This window comes from Vidua chalybeata, chromosome 17, assembly GCF_026979565.1.
Source record: "Vidua chalybeata isolate OUT-0048 chromosome 17, bVidCha1 merged haplotype, whole genome shotgun sequence".
NCBI classification, from domain to species: Eukaryota; Metazoa; Chordata; class Aves; order Passeriformes; family Viduidae; genus Vidua; species Vidua chalybeata.
The window spans coordinates 9582216-9602232 of record NC_071546.1 but is presented as its reverse complement, the minus strand read 5'-3'; the positions used below and the strand labels follow the sequence as shown (position 1 = coordinate 9602232).

At 41.8% G+C, this 20017-nt stretch overlaps 1 protein-coding gene across 6 annotated transcripts in view; it reads right to left on the bottom strand.

The window, feature by feature from the left end:
* DIDO1 (death inducer-obliterator 1) overlaps nt 1–20017 on the bottom strand; it is a 52487-nt gene that overhangs the window by 13370 nt on the left and 19100 nt on the right. For all 6 annotated transcript variants that reach the window (XM_053958707.1, XM_053958706.1, XM_053958711.1 and 3 more), the window contains 11 exons: nt 19853–19957; nt 18631–19534; nt 18013–18331; nt 15887–16099; nt 15158–15383; nt 3401–3848; nt 2383–2542; nt 1828–1944; nt 1501–1605; nt 924–1059; nt 246–792 (listed from right to left, as the gene is read on the bottom strand). In XM_053958707.1, the coding sequence (XP_053814682.1) occupies nt 246–792; nt 924–1059; nt 1501–1605; nt 1828–1944; nt 2383–2542; nt 3401–3848; nt 15158–15383; nt 15887–16099; nt 18013–18331; nt 18631–19534; nt 19853–19957 (3280 nt within the window). The remainder of the gene's footprint in view (nt 1–245; nt 793–923; nt 1060–1500; nt 1606–1827; nt 1945–2382; nt 2543–3400; nt 3849–15157; nt 15384–15886; nt 16100–18012; nt 18332–18630; nt 19535–19852; nt 19958–20017) is intronic.

The window sequence follows — 20017 nt, the reverse complement described above, 5'->3', positions numbered from 1 at the left end:
TGGAATATTGTAGAATGTTTGTTGATACTCTGTGCATCTGTTGATGCATACACTGATGCTCTGAAAACTTTACCAAGCTAGAGAAAGCAAATGAGGAGAGATGGCATTTCAAAAATGTGAATCAGGCTCCCTGAACTTTAAGCCTCAACAAGCCTTTTGGTTGAAGGAAAGAGAACAGGATATGGGACACATGGGAATCTGCAGAGAGCCACAGGAGGGATGTGGCAGCTGCTGGGGATACGCACTTGATGTTGGGTGACTGATGAACCGCCAGGTATCTGGGATCTGGTGAGGAAGAGGGTTTGGATAATATTGATTTGGGGACAGTCATAACTGGTTTGGAAGTTTCCTGTTTGGTTTCCCCTGTGGAGACTTTGTCAGCTGCGGGCCCAGGACGCAGGGCTGGTGTCACAGTCCCAGAGGAGCTGCTCATGGCTGTCCTGGGGTCTCTGCCAGAAACTGTTACAGTTGTGACAACAGGGCCAGCACAGGAGGCAGCGAGAGCAGAGACCTCTTCAGGTACAGCAGAGTCTGTGCTGTTCTGGCTCTGGCTTGTAGGAATGGAAATTCCTTCTGTGGCTGGCTGGGAAACTGTTTCTGCTGCTGGCTCAACATCAATGTCCATTGCGTCATCAGCGACAGGCTCTTTGTCAGGCTCTGCTGCTGGGGCTGCTGCAGGACTCTCATACTTGGCCTGCACTTCTGGCTTTGATTTCGACTCCGCCTTCTTAGCAGAAGCTCCTGACTTCACCTTCTTAGCTGGTATCTCATCTTCTGATGCTGAAATCTGACCTATAGATTTATATCAAGCGCTTTTGATTAGTATTTAACAGTAGTTTGGAGCAACTATTTAAAAAAAAAATAAACAATACTTAAGTAACAGCTCTTTTACTTTGCCCAAGGTCAGCATTGTCAATAAATACCTGTACAGATTTTACAGTTCAGGTCAAAAAGATGGGCTCGATGCTGACTTGTTGTATCCTTCAACATGCTGCTAAAAATGTCTAGAGAAGGAGGACTGTTCAAACTGGGTGCAGCTCGGGTTGACTCCTGCTGTTCCTAAATGTGATTAACCACAAAAAATATTACAGTTGGTCATTAATGTCAACAATACAAAAATACTTTGACAACTGTTAATTCAGTTTTTTAAAAGAATACCTAAAAGTCCTTGCTTAAAGCATATCATGTTAGATGGAGTTATCACATTATATGTGTCCAAATTTCAAGCCCACAGTGCTTTTAAGTAGAGCTTATGTTCAGAAAGAAAAGATTTTTCTAAATTGACATCAAGGGCTGAAAAATACACAACATTTTTGAAGTGCCTGCAAAATACACCTAACACTGGCTGTTGCAGTCCTTCACACTTGAATGCTCATAGCACACCCAGTGGGCAAATGATATCCCCACACCTCAGTGAAACAATCTGCCCAAATTTGAAGCCTTAACTGCCATTGCTCCCACTCCACATCCTCAAGCTGAAGGAACAGCCCCAGTACTCACATCAGAATCAGATACTGGTGGAGAATCCTCCATATTGACAGCAGGCACATGTTCCCGTTTTACAGCTGTTTTCTTGATTTCATGAGGTTTGCTTCTTGACTCCACCTGAAAGAAACAAAACAAGTGTTGGTAAAAGCTCCATATATTTATTTTACTCTGTACTTTGGTATCATTTGGTATGTGGTAGGGGAAAAGTGTATTGAAACTGAGTGTTATTAGTATTTTGTTAGGAAGAAAATGGTGCATTAACGTATAATGGGTGGTAAAGGCTGGTAAACTTGTTCTTAATTTGTACATAAGGACATAGGGAAAAATTATGTTGCTTACTGCCTTAGCTGGTTTCTCTTTCCACACAGACAGTTCTTTAGATAGAAGTTCTTCTGGCTTCATTCTCACCAGTTTTGACAGGGAGATTTCCTCACGAAGGACACGATGGAAAAGTCCCTGAAAAATGAAGAGACTTTGCTGTGCTGAAGGGAACCTGCTCAGGTAACAGTGCTGGGCAGGCAAAACCTGTTCCAGTTTCTTAATTCTCTATTAAAAATATCACCTACTTACAAGCAAACTTGGAAAGGTGCAGCAACCAGAAATCAGGGATGAAATAAACCCCAAGTATAAATATATCACATCAAATGCTCAAACTATATAAACTATATATATATTTATATAGTTTGTTAATCACCAACTAAAGAAGCCTTTGAACTTCTACTTAGATAAAAATATTGTTAAAATGCTTGAATGGCTTTATAATAACATTTTATCATTTATTTCCTAAGTCTCTATTTTGAGACTCCTAATGTTTGTTGAGGGTAGAATCTGACATACCCTTCAAGCCCAAAAGCACATTTCTATACAAGTTTACTGTTTAAGAAAATTCCAAACCTGGTTTTTGGGGTCCTTGAGATTGAACATGATACTACGGTATTTGCTCTTGTATCTGTTGTCTGTCACTTGGAACAAATTAAACATCTCCTTCTCAATGTTGAGTGCTACTTTCCCTACTTCACTCTCTGTCATGACCAGGTCATCGCTGTCATTGACTCTGTGGCAAAAAGAACAGGAATGTGTGGTTATGTCCGGGGTGAATGGTCAGGTACAGTCACAAAAAATAATTTTTTCAGAGCTGACCTCAGCTGCTTCTCACCCAGGAAGGGCTTAAGACTCCTTTAAATGAAACCTCAAAGCCAAAGTCTATCTCAGGATCTTGAACTCTGGTAAACTTTAATTCCTGCCTGCAGAAAGCCATGGAGGACACGGCTTTGGGACTCCTGCCACCTGGAGCTTCTCTGCCCGGAGTGACACAGGGAGCCCAAGCACCTCAGTTTCAGTCCTTGATTCCCCACTGTGACCAGGATTTCCTTTTCAGAGACAATACCAGAGGGCAGTGCTCTATGGCAAGTCTTTATGGTTGTCATTATCTTTAATAATTATTGTGGGAAAATCTGCATTTTTTTGTGTTATTTTTTCCCGTCCTAAGTGATAGCTGCCTGTTGACAAGAATTTCTTGTTGTTGATTTTCATGTTGAGATAGGAGGGAATCTCTCCTTCAGTGAGATTTAACTATGGTATTTCCTATACTATGTTCCCTACAACTCTCCATCTCCAGATTTTAAAACTCAGAGCACCTACATTATAAAAGCTTCTAAGCTGTGATTTAATCCTTCAACTGTAATTGTCTCAATATAAATGGAATAGAGGTCTCTTTTTATAAAGGCTTCATCACATGGACATTTCTTTTCTATCAGCAATTTTTATTTCAAATATAAACCTGAGATGCCGATTGCACTTGTAGTAATTTGTTGCATAAATTCAATCCCTCAAAATTCCTTATCAAGACAAACTAAACTCTCCATGTTACTTCTAGGTGTAGCTTCCTATATAAAGTGTTTTGAATTCCCACCTCTTCCATAAAATTTCTTTCAGGGATCGTCGAATATTCTGTCGAATCTGAGAGTTGGGCTGTGACTGGGCAGGACTGGCTGAGGCTTTTGCTTGACTACTTCCAGTTGCAGCTGACACGGAAGACAGCGAAGGCTTTTTGAGTCCTCCACTCAAACTGGAAGACGGAGCTGCTTTCTTGGCAACTGATGAGCCATGAGAGAGAGGTGACTGTTTGGAAGGAACACTGCCTGCCAAAGGCCAAGGTTTCTTGGGAATGACACCTTTGAAACTTCCAGCAGGTTTCAGTGGTGGTTTAGTTAGTGAGGTGTTGGAGTAGGATGGGGACTTCTTTGCAGGCAGATTTTTGGTGAGAGAAGAGGACTGTTTCTCCATGATAGATACCACAGCCTTCTTCGGTGCCAATGCGGACTCTGCTCGATCTTCATTCCTCTTCTCTTCCCTTTGAGCTGTTAAAACAAAGAGGAAAATACAATATTAAAGGCTTAATTTTATAACTTTGTATTCATGAAGACCAAATACCAATTTATAAAGAAAAGTCTGTGAAATACCATCTCCAGTGAATAGCTACCAGGCAAGCAGTTTAAGCTATTTATTCTCACTTGCTTTGTTAAAAGTGATGTTTAAAATCATGCCATGGTTGACTTGTTTGTTTGTTGAAAATTTTGTGCATAAGAAAAATTAGGGGGAGGGGGAAGGCACCACCTTCAAAGATTCCTGAGTGGGATTTCATGGTTAAGCTTCAAAATCAACCCAAATACTTACACATATAAAGAATAAAAATAATGCAATACAATCCACATGATACATTTAAACAGAGAAAGTCTCATAGCACTTTACAGAACCAGATAATTACAGAGGTTGACCTGACAACAAAGTCCATGAACTTGAAATTGTACTAATATTACCCTAAGTTGAGTATTACTGAAGTTTAATAAACCTATTCAGTTCCTAGCTAGAGTCTAGATTTAAGGAGTATTCAAACATTAACACTGCTGCCAGGCTGTAGCCATCCAATTCTCACCATTCTCTATCTATTCCATTCGTAAAATTCAGTTTTCCATTGAAAATTCTAATGTTACAATAACTGATCCACATCATATACAAAAAAATTTACGAAGCATAAGTAAAAGCTCTCATTTTCACACCTGTAAAAGGTATACTTGCACAGGATTTTAAAAGCAACTAAGTTTTAAAATTGCATTTAATCTGTACCACCTTCTGGCACTGAAAGGAACAACTCAACCCAGCAAAAAAAGCCAAACCCCAAAACACACACATCCCCCTCCAACAGAACATAATTTCCAAGACATCAAATTTACGTTGGGTAACGTCAGCATATGGATCCTGAGAGCTCAAATAAGGATGGGTTTTGAGGCAAATCCAAAAATCAACTCCTAAAATAAAGTTGTTCCTAACCTTGTTGCAGGTCTGTAGCTGTATCAGCCCAACCCCTTAGGTGCAATGTGCAGGACACTTCCTGGGCAACATCCAAGAGTTCCAGTAATTCTACCAACGACCAACTGGTCCCTCTTCACCTTCCAGGTCTGCTCTGATGAGAGCAGAAATCACTGGAAAAGGCCTAAACCATCCTGAGATGGACTTGATAGGGACCAAGCCCTCCTGGGGGGGCCTGGTTCAAAACACCCCACACATCAGCATAAATTCCCAATGTAATCATCCCTCAAACTGCAGAAGGCTTGGCATTCTTAACGGACAAATGATACCACCTTATTTCATGAAGAAATGGCCTTGCAAGTTTCTGCATGCCTAGTGGAGACCAGCACTTCCAGCAATGCCCCTCTCAGCCCCCTCCCTGTAACTGGCCCTCGGTGCTGGCAGCTTCCATGGACACTGGTGGGAGATGAACCAAGAAACACCACAGGAACTGACCTTTTGTAAGGTGAAGTGCAAGAGTGTATGCTCAACTTCTGCTGGAACACAAGAAGCCAGAAGATGGAGAGACACTGTATCTTTATCCCCAGTTTTCTCCTAGAAGTATTTTACAACTGAGGATTTTTTTCTGAGCCAGATTAACTACTTAAAGTGTAAACAAAACCTGCTGTCAAAGTACATTAAATCATTTCATAGGCTGGGATGATTTTGCTATAAATGAAATGCAATTATTACCCTCACACTACTCCCAGTTCTCCCTAGATTGGCCTTGATTCCTGTCTGAGCAAGGGACACCACCTGTGTGACCCAGAGTGTCTCTCTGTATGTCTCCCCTAACACTATTCCAGTTGTCAAGAGGACTCTGGCAAAGCCAGGAGGGAAGGAGAGGATAAGGAACTATTGCTGATATGGTTGACTTGGTCAAACAGGGTCCCCAGAACCTGAGAGGTAACCAGCCAACCTATTCTGAGGTCAGTCTTGAACAGAGAGATGGCAAATATCCAAAACGTGTGCACTGGTAACACTGCAGGAATTACTCCCATTCTCTTTCTCCTGGTTTATTTATCTTCTGCACAGAACTGTACCTTTCCAGGCAGGTAGGACAGCAGCACACTCTGTGACCTGCCACGGCAAGGCAGGACAGAACAGCTTGGATTGCAGTGACAGCAAAATTCAATCCTCAGTACTAAGATGTTTAGTTCTTTGTGGTTACAGCAGAAGTATGGCTGCAAATTTATTCTTAATCCTCTAACCATTATCTATTTAATGATTAGTTCAAAGTAGTTAACAAAAACTACATTGATAGAACTAAAAATAGCAGAACCAAGATGTTTTGTATCCATCAGATGTTTTGTATATATAAGTATACCTGCACTAAACACCTTTCTATTACAAAGAGCTATATCACAGTAAGAATATAGACTTGTAAAACAAATAAATAAATAAATAAAAGCTCCTAGTACAAAGCTAGATTGACATTCCTGGGACTGAAGGTCACCAGAGTCTCCAAGATCCAAGCACACACAGAGGCATCTTTTAACCTGCCAGCTGACACCATGACTATTCTTAAGGTGTGTGCTTTTATGCTTCTTTAGCCAACAGAAAACATGTAAATAGTTCCCAAGTATCATGCACGCCTGACACTTCCAAGATACAACACTATTTTATATCAATTTCAAGTATCTCCTGAGCAGGACTTGTTGATCAGACATGGATGGCACAGATTCTCTATGTAGTAACTCAGCCATAAGTGACTCCTTCAGTTCTCTAGAACTACCAAGGTCCTGTTCAAACTAATACTGTCCAATCAAGCATGTGCAGGTTTTGATAAAAAATCCAGAATACTTAGAACCTCTGTACAAACAAATAATCTGTAACACCTGTACATGAGGAAAATCTAAAAAAAAACCAAACTCTTATCCTGTTTTGACAATGAAAAATCAGAATTTTTGTCCCATGAAGTTCTAGGTTACAGTGTCAATGTGCTGCCCCATAATCCAGCTGAAGCAACTCACTGTGCATTACATGGGTCTTAAATCCAATGCCCAGGAGCAGCCAGTGGAGGGTGGGGAAGGAGCAGCGCTGTCTTTTGGGGTGGCAGCTCACTCTCCTATTGATCTAACCACAACATGAGCACACCCCAAAGCAGACAGCACCTCCTGACAGGTATGGAAATGTGGCAGCGGTATGTTTGGAAGCACTAACAGCAAGATGTGCTCTTTTCTGAGAGCAGTATGCCAACACATATGGAGCTTTACTTCTGAACAGATTGCAGAGCTGCTCAGCAAATAGATGAGACAGATCATGGACCAGGTATGCCCTCAGCCCATGATTTCCAACTTGGAAAGGGCCAGATTGCTTGGCCCTGCAGTCTACGGGCAGCATGAGGAAAAGGCACAGCCAATGCTACTGTACACACTGGCCACTGTGTTTTATGCTATGGTGGGTTTGGTCCTTTTCGTCAGTAGCTCCAGTGCACCTATAATAAATGCTCTAAACCAAATTTAAAGTAAAAGGATGAGACAAGCACTGAACATCAGCCTATCCCACCTAAGAGATTAACATGGAGTTTCACCACTGGCAGTTTAGAATAAGGCATTTGGTGGTTCTTCTATTCAACCCCTTAAACACCCAGGTGAACCTCCCTGGCTTGAAGTCAGAAACACAGTTTAAAATAACAGTAATTCCCAACTGCCCCATTTTGTCTTGTGGGCCACTTGTTAGGACAAGAACAGGATCCTCACTGACTGAAGGGAGGCATGGGCTAAAGAGACCGAGGTGTAGCTGCAGCTAATGAGCCAACACGTTCCCAGCGTGAAACCCAACAAGTCCTCTGGCAGAAAACTTCATTCCTCCCTGGCTTAACAAACAGCATTGCTTGGTGTGCTCACTACAGGCAGACACAGAATCTCTCCCACCAGGTGTCGACAGACATAGAGCCCCTCCCCTGAGGAAATTCCCCCTGCAGTTACACTTGACATTACAACACACGGCTGTGAACGAGGCTTCTGCATGCAGAGCAGAACTGCCACAGCATCTGCCAGGACAGACGAGCCTGACGGTTCCAGGTACTTCTGAACCTCTCAACACGGTGTCTCAGCACTTGCCAGGCCATTGTGGAGGCCCAATAAAGCAGGATTTCCACAGTGTAGGGCTGTTACCTTTGCATGAAGGATTTGCAGGCTGTACTTGCAGCCCAGTCCCTCACCAACACCCAGAGGCTGGGTTTCACACCACCAGCACGTACATTAGGCACAGGAAGCTTTGTTTCTTCTCCAATCATTAAAGAATATTTCTGTACAGCATTTAAGTCTATTCTGGTTCTTTCCCTCTTTCCTCTCCACCCAATCCTTCTTTGGAGTTACAGTTTTTGAAAGCCACTTCAAAAACTAATCCTGATTTCTATATAGGTTCTCATTTGTGATGAGCGGTTTTGCTGAAACTATTGCTTTTTTCATTTTTAGAATACTACAATATATATTATATAGTTATAAAATTGTTCAAATCACAGCTCTTCAAAAGAACTTTAATTTCTGGCTCTAGTTGATATTAAAACTTTCAAATGCTGTGGAGATAAACCACAGGCTGTTACACCTGGAGAGCCCATTTCACAATGACTCCAGTAAAGCTGTTTTTTTGGTGGTTTTCTAAATTAAAAAAAGCATCCTAGCTCCTCTTACAGGACATTAAAACACTTCCGTGCAATATGTCTTGCAACCATGCAGAGTACTGTAATTTTCTCTAGAGAATTAAGATTTTGGCATAAGGTTTACCAGCACTACTGTCTCTGGTGTCAAATATCATCTTAATGTTTCCCGTGTTCTCTTCCATCTACATTAATCTACTTTCTCTCCCCCGGATGAAATTCCTCCTGGCAGTGTGAGAGGAGCCGACAGCTGTGTCGTGTCCAGCTTGCACAGAAACTTTCTGTAGTGGGAGCGCAGGCCCAAAGGAGCAGGACGTCAGGAACCCAGCACTTGAGGGGGCACTGCCCAGCACAGAGGCAGCCCAAGTCTGTCTGGGTTTTACTGCTCCTTTTCAGACTTCTGTCTCACTACAATAGAGAGGTTTAGGGAAAAATCCAAACCCCCATAACTGACTTCAGTCTTATGCACAGTATATGAACTTCTGTCGCACCAACAGTAAGAAAGCTGGTAATTAACATTTAACAATAAATCTGTAAAATTCCACAAAATTAATAATGCAACCTAAGAGAACAGCCACTTGTGATCCACCTGTTCAAAACGGGATTGTATTTACTACTGTTTAAAGTAGATTTTTATGCCTTTAGAGGGAAGAAAATCCACAGTGCTGGAGCAGTGTAGTTGTAACAAGCCCATTAATACCTGTTAGAAAGTATTTAAGCAGCCAGTGTAAAGGCTGAGCAGAGCTGAGCAATTCCATCTTGTGACAAGAGCTGATCTCTAGAGCCACCAGCACTGGCCCTTAGACCAGCTGACAGGAACACAGGTGGGCACAGCCCAGCAGAGCCAGTCACCTACGCAGGACCTGCCCTGCCAGCGTTTTGGGTGCCCAGACCCGGGCAGTGACCGCGGCCTCCACGTCCCGCGGCTCCTCGGGCTCAGCCGCAGGTGGCTGTGGTGGCCGTCCCTGCGCCGTGGTCGCAGCGCTGCAGCTTCTCTGCTCCGAGCGGGGCAAGGTGAGGGCAGCCATTGGCACACAGGGCAGCACAGGCTGCTGGCCTATGAGGAAAACATCTCACCCCTTTGCCAGTAGCTGAGAATTTAACAACCACATTTTCTCTCTGGATAACTGTTGGAGAGGACAGGCAGGATTTCCCAACCTCCGAACTGGCGTGGTTCAGCAGTTTCGCACTGCCACTCAGCCCATGTCCCTAGAGGAGTCATCTGACACAGCTGTGTGATGACCCCTCCTGTGTGACTTGTGACAGTAATAACCTGAACAGAGCAGAATTTAACCAACCCCCCTGCCCCAATGCAGTGGCCACTACCGAACTTTAATCCACGAGTTCTTCCGAGGTGAAACCTTTTGGAACTGAAAAAACTGAGTAAAAGACACGGGTGAGCAGGTGCTTTAGCTGTCAGTCCTCAAGCACTCCACTACGGGAAGCTACTTACCAGTTCCGAGCCAGCTGTGCCCAGTCCCGTGCTGGGGCCGCCTGACATGTGAGCCTCGGGCACTGCTCAGCGCCGCTGGGTGCCCCGAAGCCCCCTCTGGTGGCACCGAGCACCGCTGCCGTGCAGATGAGCTCTGGGACCGCTGCAGCTCTGAGCCTGTTGGACTGCTCTCTCCTCACACCTGCTTCTGCAGGGCTTTTTGTCACTTCCCTCACAGATAATTCAGTGCTAGCCCTAATTCAGATGTGTTGAGCTGCTCTGAAATCGGTTTCAGTGCTAGTTTTCACTGCTACCTGCCCTACCTCCTTCCACTTTCAAGACTAAATCAAACTTTATTGAACACTAGTGTCTGGCACATGCTGCCTGCCCCACTGCTGCTCTCTGAAAGCCTCCATCAGTTCTGATCTGTACTGCAGTTAAGCTGCCTGTGTGCCAAGCCTCTACGTTTAGGCACACAAAGTAGATCTGTCCCTGAAGTTAATTCAGGAGACTCGGAGACAAGGGCCTGCCTTTCCTGCAGTGATTTGTGTTCAAGCCAACCTGTAGTTCTGTGCTGATGCACATCTGCAGCTTTGACACACAAGCTGTATTTTAATCTACGTGATACTGTAATGATCTATCTGATCTCCATTAGACAACAACATCTTTAATCCTACCCCACTCTTAAGGGAGAGAAGCATTATCTGAGGCAAAAAAAGGCTTCTTATTCTCCAGACTGTTCATGGATTGGCATCATCACTCCTTGCAGGGACAGGCCATCTTCAGGTTCCAAGTTCAGCACAGATTGGACACAGCGAATCAGCAGCAAACTTGACTCTAAGTGCAAGTGATAATCTCAAAAAAATCCCTTTTATTTGGGGACTAGCAAAGAACTTTTTCACTGGCTATGCAGTCAAGTGAGCAAGTTCAAAGAACTGAAGTAAAATTAGTAAAAGAAAGCAAACCAGCAAGAGGGTGGTGAGTGTTTTTAATCAAACTTTCATCACTTTCAGTGTTGATGATGAGATAAACCACCCTCATATGCACAGTGCCTCTGGAAGCTGTACCAGGCTTCTGCCCCCCAACCCTTCCCCTGAGCAATGGTTCTCACACTGAATGCAAGCACCCCTGATGGCAGGAGTGCTGGCCTGCTGTCTCCCAGTGCCTCAGGTGTGCTGCTGGGTGTTTGAGAGGCACATGCCAGGAGCAGGGACCAGCCTTCCTAACTTAAGAGATGGCAAAAATCTTCATGTGGCTGCCAGCCACAGGGCACGTGTGACATACCTTGCAGAGCAGAGAAGGGGAGCTCCAGTAGTTCACAGGCAGGAGATGAAAATGGCTCCCCAAGGATCCCACTGCTCCTTTTAACTGGCTGGGTCCCAGGGGACGTTGGCTTCAACACCATTATGGTCTGCCTCCCTCCACAGGCAGGGCTCAGGTCTCGTGCCAGCCCCAGGCCAGCACAGCCCCTGCCAGTCTCATGACGGGAGTTCAGCACTGGAGCCGCCAGGTTATTCGCCTGTACAACCCTTCCAAAGCCAGATCTCCAAGGTGAATTTCTCAGAACTTCTGGCAGACTCATCTTGAGTATGCTGATCATTATTGTCTGTCAGCAGCCCTTCTGAAAGCTCCTCTAGTTCAAACATTTAGGCCAGACCGATATACAGGGTAGCCAGGTGTCCCAGAAAGTGGACAGTACCAAAGTCAGGAATTCTTTTCATTTCCCTGGTACTACTTGATACTTACTGCCTCTCAGGATGAGCCTACATTGCAGAATACAGCATTAAGCAAGACACCTTGTCTTTCTAGGAGTCAATTCAGATGCCAGCAGTAGTTCAGTTGTAACAGTATGGAACCGTACAGCCTAGTTTTTCTGGTGGGGAGGCACTCGTACCCAAAGGAATCCAGTTTACTATAACCTGTCAGTCCTTGCAGGCAAACATACCTATGGCTTAAAGAGCTAAGTTTTACTAAAATATATTTTAAGTTAAGCTAAACCAACAGCAGTATATCCACATCCACTGCACTCAACAGCCACAACTTCAGGTGGCACGATCTTGCCTGAAAAGCAGCATTAAACTGGCACCAGCCTGTGGGCAGACAAGACCTTGTATTTTACTCTTCATATCAGTACTTACAGCTCCCTACATCACTATTACTTCCTGAGCCATAAATCCTGTCTTTAGTGCACTCTATATTCTCCCTGCTTTCTGTAGAGTGGTTTATTTTCTTTCTTTCCTTCTTTCCTGTCTTCATGCTGTTATTACATAAAGAAAAAAAAAATCAAGACACAAGGAAATGCACATAAATTATGCATGCTATAAAATAATCCTGCCATTTTGATGCACGCAGCAGTTTCTGCTGGTGGGGCATCCCACTATCCCTGTGTTCCATTGTCAAAGTCTCCTGATATTGTTAGAAGTGTACAGGAATAAACAGTCCAATATCTGTAACTACACAAGCACATCCTATTCCCTTTGTGTGTGGAAAAGTTCAGCTGCAGAAGAGATTAAAAACAATGGAACAGGTAACAAAAGGAAATTTGTATCACCAGAGCCAGGGCTCCCACTTCCAGGAGGTGGCAGAGTTGTCTCTTCAGAATTCCCTGCTGGGAAGCAGGAGCAGGACCACACACACTGACATTTGCTCTGAAGGAAACACTCCCCCTTCCAAACCCCACTCATTATGAACTTTAGTGAAATATTAGTACCAAATAAGGTATGACCATAATTGCTATAAATTCACATTGTATCTGTCTGCAGTTCATGTAAACACAAGTTTAGTGATTTGGTGTGACAAGTGCTTGTTACTCTGAAGTTCTCCCACAAGAACAATAACTTAAGGCTTCCTTTTGAGCTTTTATCTAATAAACTCTCCTCACTCTCCTGCATGCTTAGTTGCTCTTCTCAGGAAAAGAAGGCAAGATATTTAAACTGTTTTAACACCAGAATTGAGTAAATTATCACTTTGTGTATTTATATTAATAAATCAGGTGAACTTCAAAGCTTTAAAGCACTAATGAATACTTAGCATACTTATGACAGGGTAGTTTAGAAACTGGGATACTGCAAATGCTTACCCTCTTCCCCTCCTTTGGGATTCATTTTCTATTTTAAAACTGCATTTGCTACTGACTTCCGCTTGACAATTATTAGCAAAAATACAGAAAAAAGTCTCTTAAAAGTGTCGCTGTTGTACCATGGATCTCTGAACAATAATCATAAATCTCAACAGAGTTAAGTTCAGACTTAAGAGACTTCTCACTCTTAGATACCTGAAGTGAAGTGAAATTACTCTCATGAATTTCCCTAAAGCTGTAACTCTTAGGTTTTGAACAGTATATAAAGATTTCTTAAAGAAATAAAATCTGGTACTTTTGCAGATGGTGCACTGGCAGCTTCTCAGGAAGATTACAGCTCAGACCTATCCAGTGAAAAGCAGGACACATTTTTTCACAAATACAAATAATTTATCTGGACATTTAGTAATGGCAGAGTTCCCACTATCAATGCAACTTACCTTAAAAAAAAAAAACAAAACTGAAGCTCTTCCTTGCATTTGATATGAGAGTTCTTCATCACATGAACTAGGTTGATCTCTATTTGTTACTAAAGTCTGGTATTTACAATGTTTTGGAAAAAATTTCACTATTTAGCTGCAGGAATCCAGTTTTCTACTGGAAGTGGTTAAATCTGTAAAACCTACAGTGCAGTAAATCTTAAGAGCAAACTCCCTTAAAAAACCCCTCAAACTTCCTGCCTCAAAACCTGTATTCCTGTCTCTTAGGAAGAAAACAAGTCCTATAGGAATAAGTACATTTTAAGTGAAATCGTTCCATGGACACCTGTAACTGTCAGAGTCAGAAAAATCTGACGTAAAATAAGCTCTTGTAGTTTCATTTATGTCTTTTTACTAATTTTAGTTATGTTTAAAACACTACTGTTTCTGACAAAAAAAGCTAAATTTTCTTTAAATTAATCTAAAAGGAATGGAAGTTAATTAAAATACGTACCTTAAGGGAATTTACTATACAAGAGGTCAAGGGTCTAATATGCAGCAAAAATACACATTTAACACATTAAATAGCCATTTAACTTGATGTGGGTAAAGACCATTAAAATATACCTGGTATGTGCTATGTTCATCAACAGCAATTTAGGGTAGCTGGTGTTCCCTCAGTGCTTAAAAGCTCTAACTAGAAAATCTCATCTCATCTCAAGTATTATTTATAAAGTTATCAGTTACTTTACATGTAAGTGTTCAATAATTAGGGTTACTTATCAAAATAAAATGTAAATTTGCTGAAGTGTGGTTACAGAAGCTATGAGAACTGAATTTCTGATTCATTACTGTTCAAAGGAGTAAAGTGGAGGTCATGTGGTTGGTAACTGAAATGTCAGATTTCATCCCAAGTTCCACAACTGCATTATAAAACTACTCAGAGTGAGTCAATAAAAAAAAATGTCATAAGCTAAAAGACTTGTTCAGGCTTCAAAGCAGTATTTACTTACCTTTGCATGAGTTACAAGGATGCTACTCAAAACCTGCAAAAATATGCAAGGCAGTATCTCTGCCCAACATCCAGTTGAGATGTGTTCTTGTGTGTGTAGATAATGTGTGGAATATGAACAGAGAAAGGGGAAAAAAAAAAGAAAATAAAGATAATAGAATTCTGCCTCCCCCCCAGCATAAACGTAGAGGATGGTCCTTAAGTTATTTCATGTAAGAAAGAAAAGCAGCAGGAGAATACTTGACAGTTAAAAGCTGTTTGCAGAGGTGTCAAGTATCGTTGGATACCACGCTGAACATTTCACTCTCAGCACCAGGCACTGAAAATGCAAGACCTGAGAGACAGGTGCCAAATCTAAATTACAAAAATACAATTGAAATTAGTACAGGCAATTGCTGATTCACAGTGCACACTGCACAACCATTTTGTAAAACTTAACACAAATGTCTCAATACTTACCTTCTAGATTAGAAACAGACACTTTCTTTATGGGAAAAATTTCAAGCTTAACCATGTAGTTTTCATCCAGAAATCAGCTGGGTAGATCAACAGGCTCTTAATCATACAACTGTTATATGATACATGTGAAACTCCTAAAAGTGTCTCTCATTTGTGTGAATCTGTGTGTGAATCTTTGAAGGTGAAGAAAAGTAGCTTGGTGCCACAGTAAGAAAAAAAACCCCAAATCCTAAACTCCCTGGTTTTGCAGAGCCAAGAACGGATGGGTATTCAAAGAAAATATGATTATTCAGGAATATCCCTAAGCCATACATACATTTGAACAACAGTGCAGGTGAAATGGCAGCAGTCCTTTCAGGCTTTACAGCATTGTAATTATGATCGCTGGCCCAGGACGGCGTGATGGGTTCTGCCGCTGGCTCTCGAGCAGGAGCTTGGGTGTTTGCCTCAGTCTTGGCTGTGCTCACAACAGTCTTCTTCACATTCACCTCTCTTTTCTCAGGGAACTGTCTCTTTTGGTTTGAAACTGGTTTGATGCCCACCTGGATAATTAAAAGTAGCCTGATTACTAATAATCATCAAATATATTGCATTTCACAAACAATAGTTTGTGTGAGTGTTACACACACGTACACGGGTTTCTTTTATAGTAAACTCCTTACTTTAATAGTGCACCATTTGCAATTATCTGCTTAATCAAAACCCAGTAATGTGAAGTTTAGTTTAAGAAGGCAAAATTAATTTCACTTAAAGTAAAATAAAGATGTAATTACTTAAAACAGTATTTTTTTAAAGTCATTGCCATCTAGACGACTCTTGCAAGGAACTATCTCCATCTAGAGGCAATTATTAAGATTTTTTTTTAAATGACAGGAAAACATTTTATTGTCTTCACCACAGGAAAAGTCAAGAGAATAATAACAAAAAAAGTAACAGAAAGCTCCTCTTCAATGCAGGACTTGGCAGTTTTGAGTCAAAAAGCAGAGCACAGAAATAAGGCACAGTGTTCCAGGGCAATTGCTCTGGATCATGAACACAAACTTACTTGCTGCTGAGGCTTTGGTATGCCAGGCTTTTCAGATTTTGGTTTCATCTTCTCTTTAGGTTTTGGTTTTGCATCCTTGCCAGAACTCAAGATCTTCATGGTGGCAGCAGCGTGTTTGAGGATGCAGTCATTGCTGCAGTACACAGAGTCGGGCTGGGCCACGTTGAAACAGCCGGGGCCGATGCACTTGGAAGCACCAGGAGCTTCAATTACCTTCAAATACAGAGAGAAATGGAGTGAGGTCAGACTTCAAAGGGGAAACAGCAGGAACAGCCTCTGCAACATGGAGAAATGCTTACACAGCTCATGTGCAGACTGCAGCTCTGACCTGCACAACTGCCAGCATGAGAACAACAGCTGTTCATGACACAACACAAACAACCCATACAAAGGTTAGAATTTCACTTCTCTAACACATTTTTTTCAGGATGTGCTGCATTTTCAAGTGGTTGTTCCGCTAGCCCTGAACAAAGGAGGCTGGTTTCCTACATTTTCAAATCCCCTAAGTACACAAATGCTTTTTACTGATCCTCTACATCAAGTGAGAAATGTCCTTAATAATGCAAAGCTGGGCTCCCAACAGCAAGGTCTCTAAACCATCCCCATCAGCTGCTACCTTCAGCCATGCACACACCTAAGAGGAAGCACTCAGATATTCAGGTGTACAGCTTATTCTTGCTCTAGAGGTTTTACCAATTTTAATTTTAAAAGTCTCCAACTTACATTCTTATACACAACTTTCACATAGCCTCCTACTCCTTACACATTTATAGATTTGTCTCTGCGTCCTGAATTTTCCTCTAATTCAAAATCACTCTCCATTTATGTCAGGGTGTTACAGATGAAGAACTTCCTTTTCCAATGTTATGATACAGAAAATAGCACATTCCTTAAAAACAGAGCGCATTAAGTTGAAGTCTAGAAATACTTGAAAGCTCTTTAGGCTCCAAGCTATCACCTCTGGGTATTATGCTTTTAGTCTGTCTTCTAAATTACTCCTAAAAATGATACAAGACACTCACAACTACTGTAGTTCTAAACAACCTCTCATCATTTGCAATTACCAAAAGTAAGTTTTTCAGGAATACTTCCAGTTAAATAAACATTATTTGCATAGTGTGATTGACTTCTCTGCAATCAAAAGTCAGTACACAGCTTTTTCTGCAACAGCCTGATAAAACCTGGATTTGGAAATTTTCGCATTATGTACACACTTAACAGAGAAGTAAAGATAAAGAGCACTTGGTGATATTCAGTAGCCAGCACCAACAGCACTGGACTCTGAAAAACCTTGTGCACAAAGGTGCACAAATGTATATGAAAATATTTTTGAGGATACTGTTTTCTACACATTTATCTTAAAACAGTGAATATTTATATATTCAGCTCAAACTGTTCTATCTATACATTAATCTTACTGTGCTGCCATGGACAGCTCTGAAATCAAAAGGGAAATGTCCAAGACACTGGCACTACTGCAGTACCTTAGGCTAACAAAGACAACCACTGTAGCACTTGTATTTTTTAGTTCAGATACATTAAGCTGAAGAAGTTTCTATGCCTTTCCAATTGGGCACGGAATTTTATATTACAAAATTTAAACTTCAAATTCTGAAATAGTTCAAAATACGCATTTTTAGATTTAAAAAGGCAGTATAAAGAAATTCTCTATTTGCTGATAACATAAAGCAGCATCAGGACAGAAATCAGAACTTCAAAGACTAACTGGAAGTACAGCTGGAATTAACTCCAACAGAAACTTGCTCATATTAAGTAAAAAGTTTCACTACCATTGAAAATGTCCAAAACGTTTGAGATGATTTCAAAGATAGTGTAACACAGCACAGGATTCTAGTATTTTTATTAAAAGAATACATAATTGTTTGACTTCCAAAACAGTATTCAAAAAGGGCAGAACAGCACAAACTTTTAAATCCCTCGCTTGAAACTAAGTTTTAATTCCTGTACTGATAGAACTATGGATAAACTTCTGTTAACCAGCAGTGTTCAGTGGGTTGTTCAGTTTCTGTGTAGCTTTTAAATCAAGTCAGATTTATAGCCATACAGGTCATTGTCTGCATGTACTCAGTGAAACATGAAAAATAAGAAACAATTAAAATACTTACAGGCTGAAATATCTTTAGTTTTTTCTTGCCACTCGGATTTGCAGCTTTTTCAATCCTACCCTTGATTCCTTGGTCCTCAACTGATTTTTGTTCAATTGTTCCTATGCTTGTGAATTCTGTGCCATCCGCATTTCCTTGCTCCATTTTAGCTTCCTGCTGGTCTAGTTCTGAAACAGGCTCATCCTGTCCCTGGAGAATGGTGCAGTTTGGACAGATATAGTCCTCACCATTCCTCTCCAACAATCGCCCTCGAGCCTCAGAAATACCCACGCAGTCACCATGAAACCATTCCTCACATCTATCACAACAAATCATAAACCTGAAAAAAAAAACCCACCAAGGAAAAGTAAAACACTGTGAAAAGATAATTCATGTTCAGTGAATATTTCAAGCAACACAACTACAGCACCCCAATAAAGCACCAGTGCACAGCTCTGCCTCACTGGTTATTTCTGTATTTGTTTATCCTCTTTTAAGTATTTGTTCAAAACTCCCTGCCAAAATTCAACAAACCCAAAGGCTCATTCAAAAAGTAAGCACTAGCAACTAGCTTAATTTTTTATCACAGAAAAATGCCAAAATTACTGCACTGTGTCTGCAGCTGAGCCCTTTGCCTACCTGTTGTTATGAGGCTGACGACAAATACAGTACAGGGCATTTGGGTCATAGATCTCAGACTCGGGTTTGCTTTTGGGCTGTTCTTCAGGTTCCTCATCTGAGGCCCCCTTTGCACCAAGGGCAGGCTTCTCCTCCTTCTGAGCCTCAAGATCTTCAGTGTCCTCCTCACACACAACCACCTGACTCGCGATCTCAGTGCTGTCTGCAGTCTCAGGCTCTTGTTTGACAGGCAGCTCAGAGTCATCCTGTTTTTCAGGTGTGACATCACCTGTTTTGGCAGGATCTTGCTCTGAATTCCTTTTCCTGAGGTGGTTCTGCACATCCTTCAACACCAGCTGAGGAGGTTTCTGCTCAACACGTTTCTTTCTTAGCCGATTTTGCAGTTCCTTTAGTGTTAACCCATCACTGTCACTATCAGAAGTAGCATCTTCCTCTTCCTCCTCTTCTTCTTCTTCTTCCTCTTTTGTGGGTCTGCTTTTAGGGCTTTTCTGCTCCTTACAACTCCTGGTGCAAATCCTCCGAGTGACAGGTTTTGTATCTGGAATGCTCTCAACACTGTCTTCAGAAGCAGTTTCAGCATCAGTGGCTGGCCCAGAGGCTGCTTCGCTGGAGTCCTCCAGAGTGGTGGGAACACTCCTCCTCCCCCTGCGCCTCACCGTGGTCAGGAACTCTTCCACCCTCTCCGTGCGCTTTGGCTGCCGCCCACTCCTCCTGAGGTTTATGCCTTGCTGCTGCTGCTGAGGCTGCTGCTCACTGGAGTCCACATCAGCATCTCCAGCACCCTCTCTCTTGGCAATCGTGGTCCTCCGAAACCCCCAGGTTTTCCTGAACTCTTTACTTGTTGGCTTGACAGACTTTTGTTCCTCCTCATTGCTTTGCTCACCTTTATCATCCAACATTGAGGCTACAAAACAAGGGAAGAGTTAATAAAGTGGTGGTGATGAATGATGTGCTTTGATGAAACCTTTTTCCAATGTGTTATCTTCTTTGTAACATTTATGTGTCTCTAGTTCATATGATGAGCCTCTAAACAGATATTTTCTTGTGAATGTAATACAGCAGCAGTAGCAATTAAATGCATCACTGATCACTGTGACAACATAATCCAGTTGTTTCTGTTATAAACTCTTGAGTTATTTTAAATAATTTACACACATGTAACACACATACATACATGATGGACAAATAAGCACATTTTCAATTGCAAAGGAAGAACTCTTACCAGGAGAACTGTTTTCCATGTTGTCAGTATTAGCTTCAGACTCTAATGGCACTGTGTTTCCAGCTTGTTCCATAGTACAGGTAACACTGTTCCCACTCTGAAATGCTGAACGGAAACAAAACGTCCAAAACTCTCATTCAAAAATATTCATAGCCCAAGTAATTA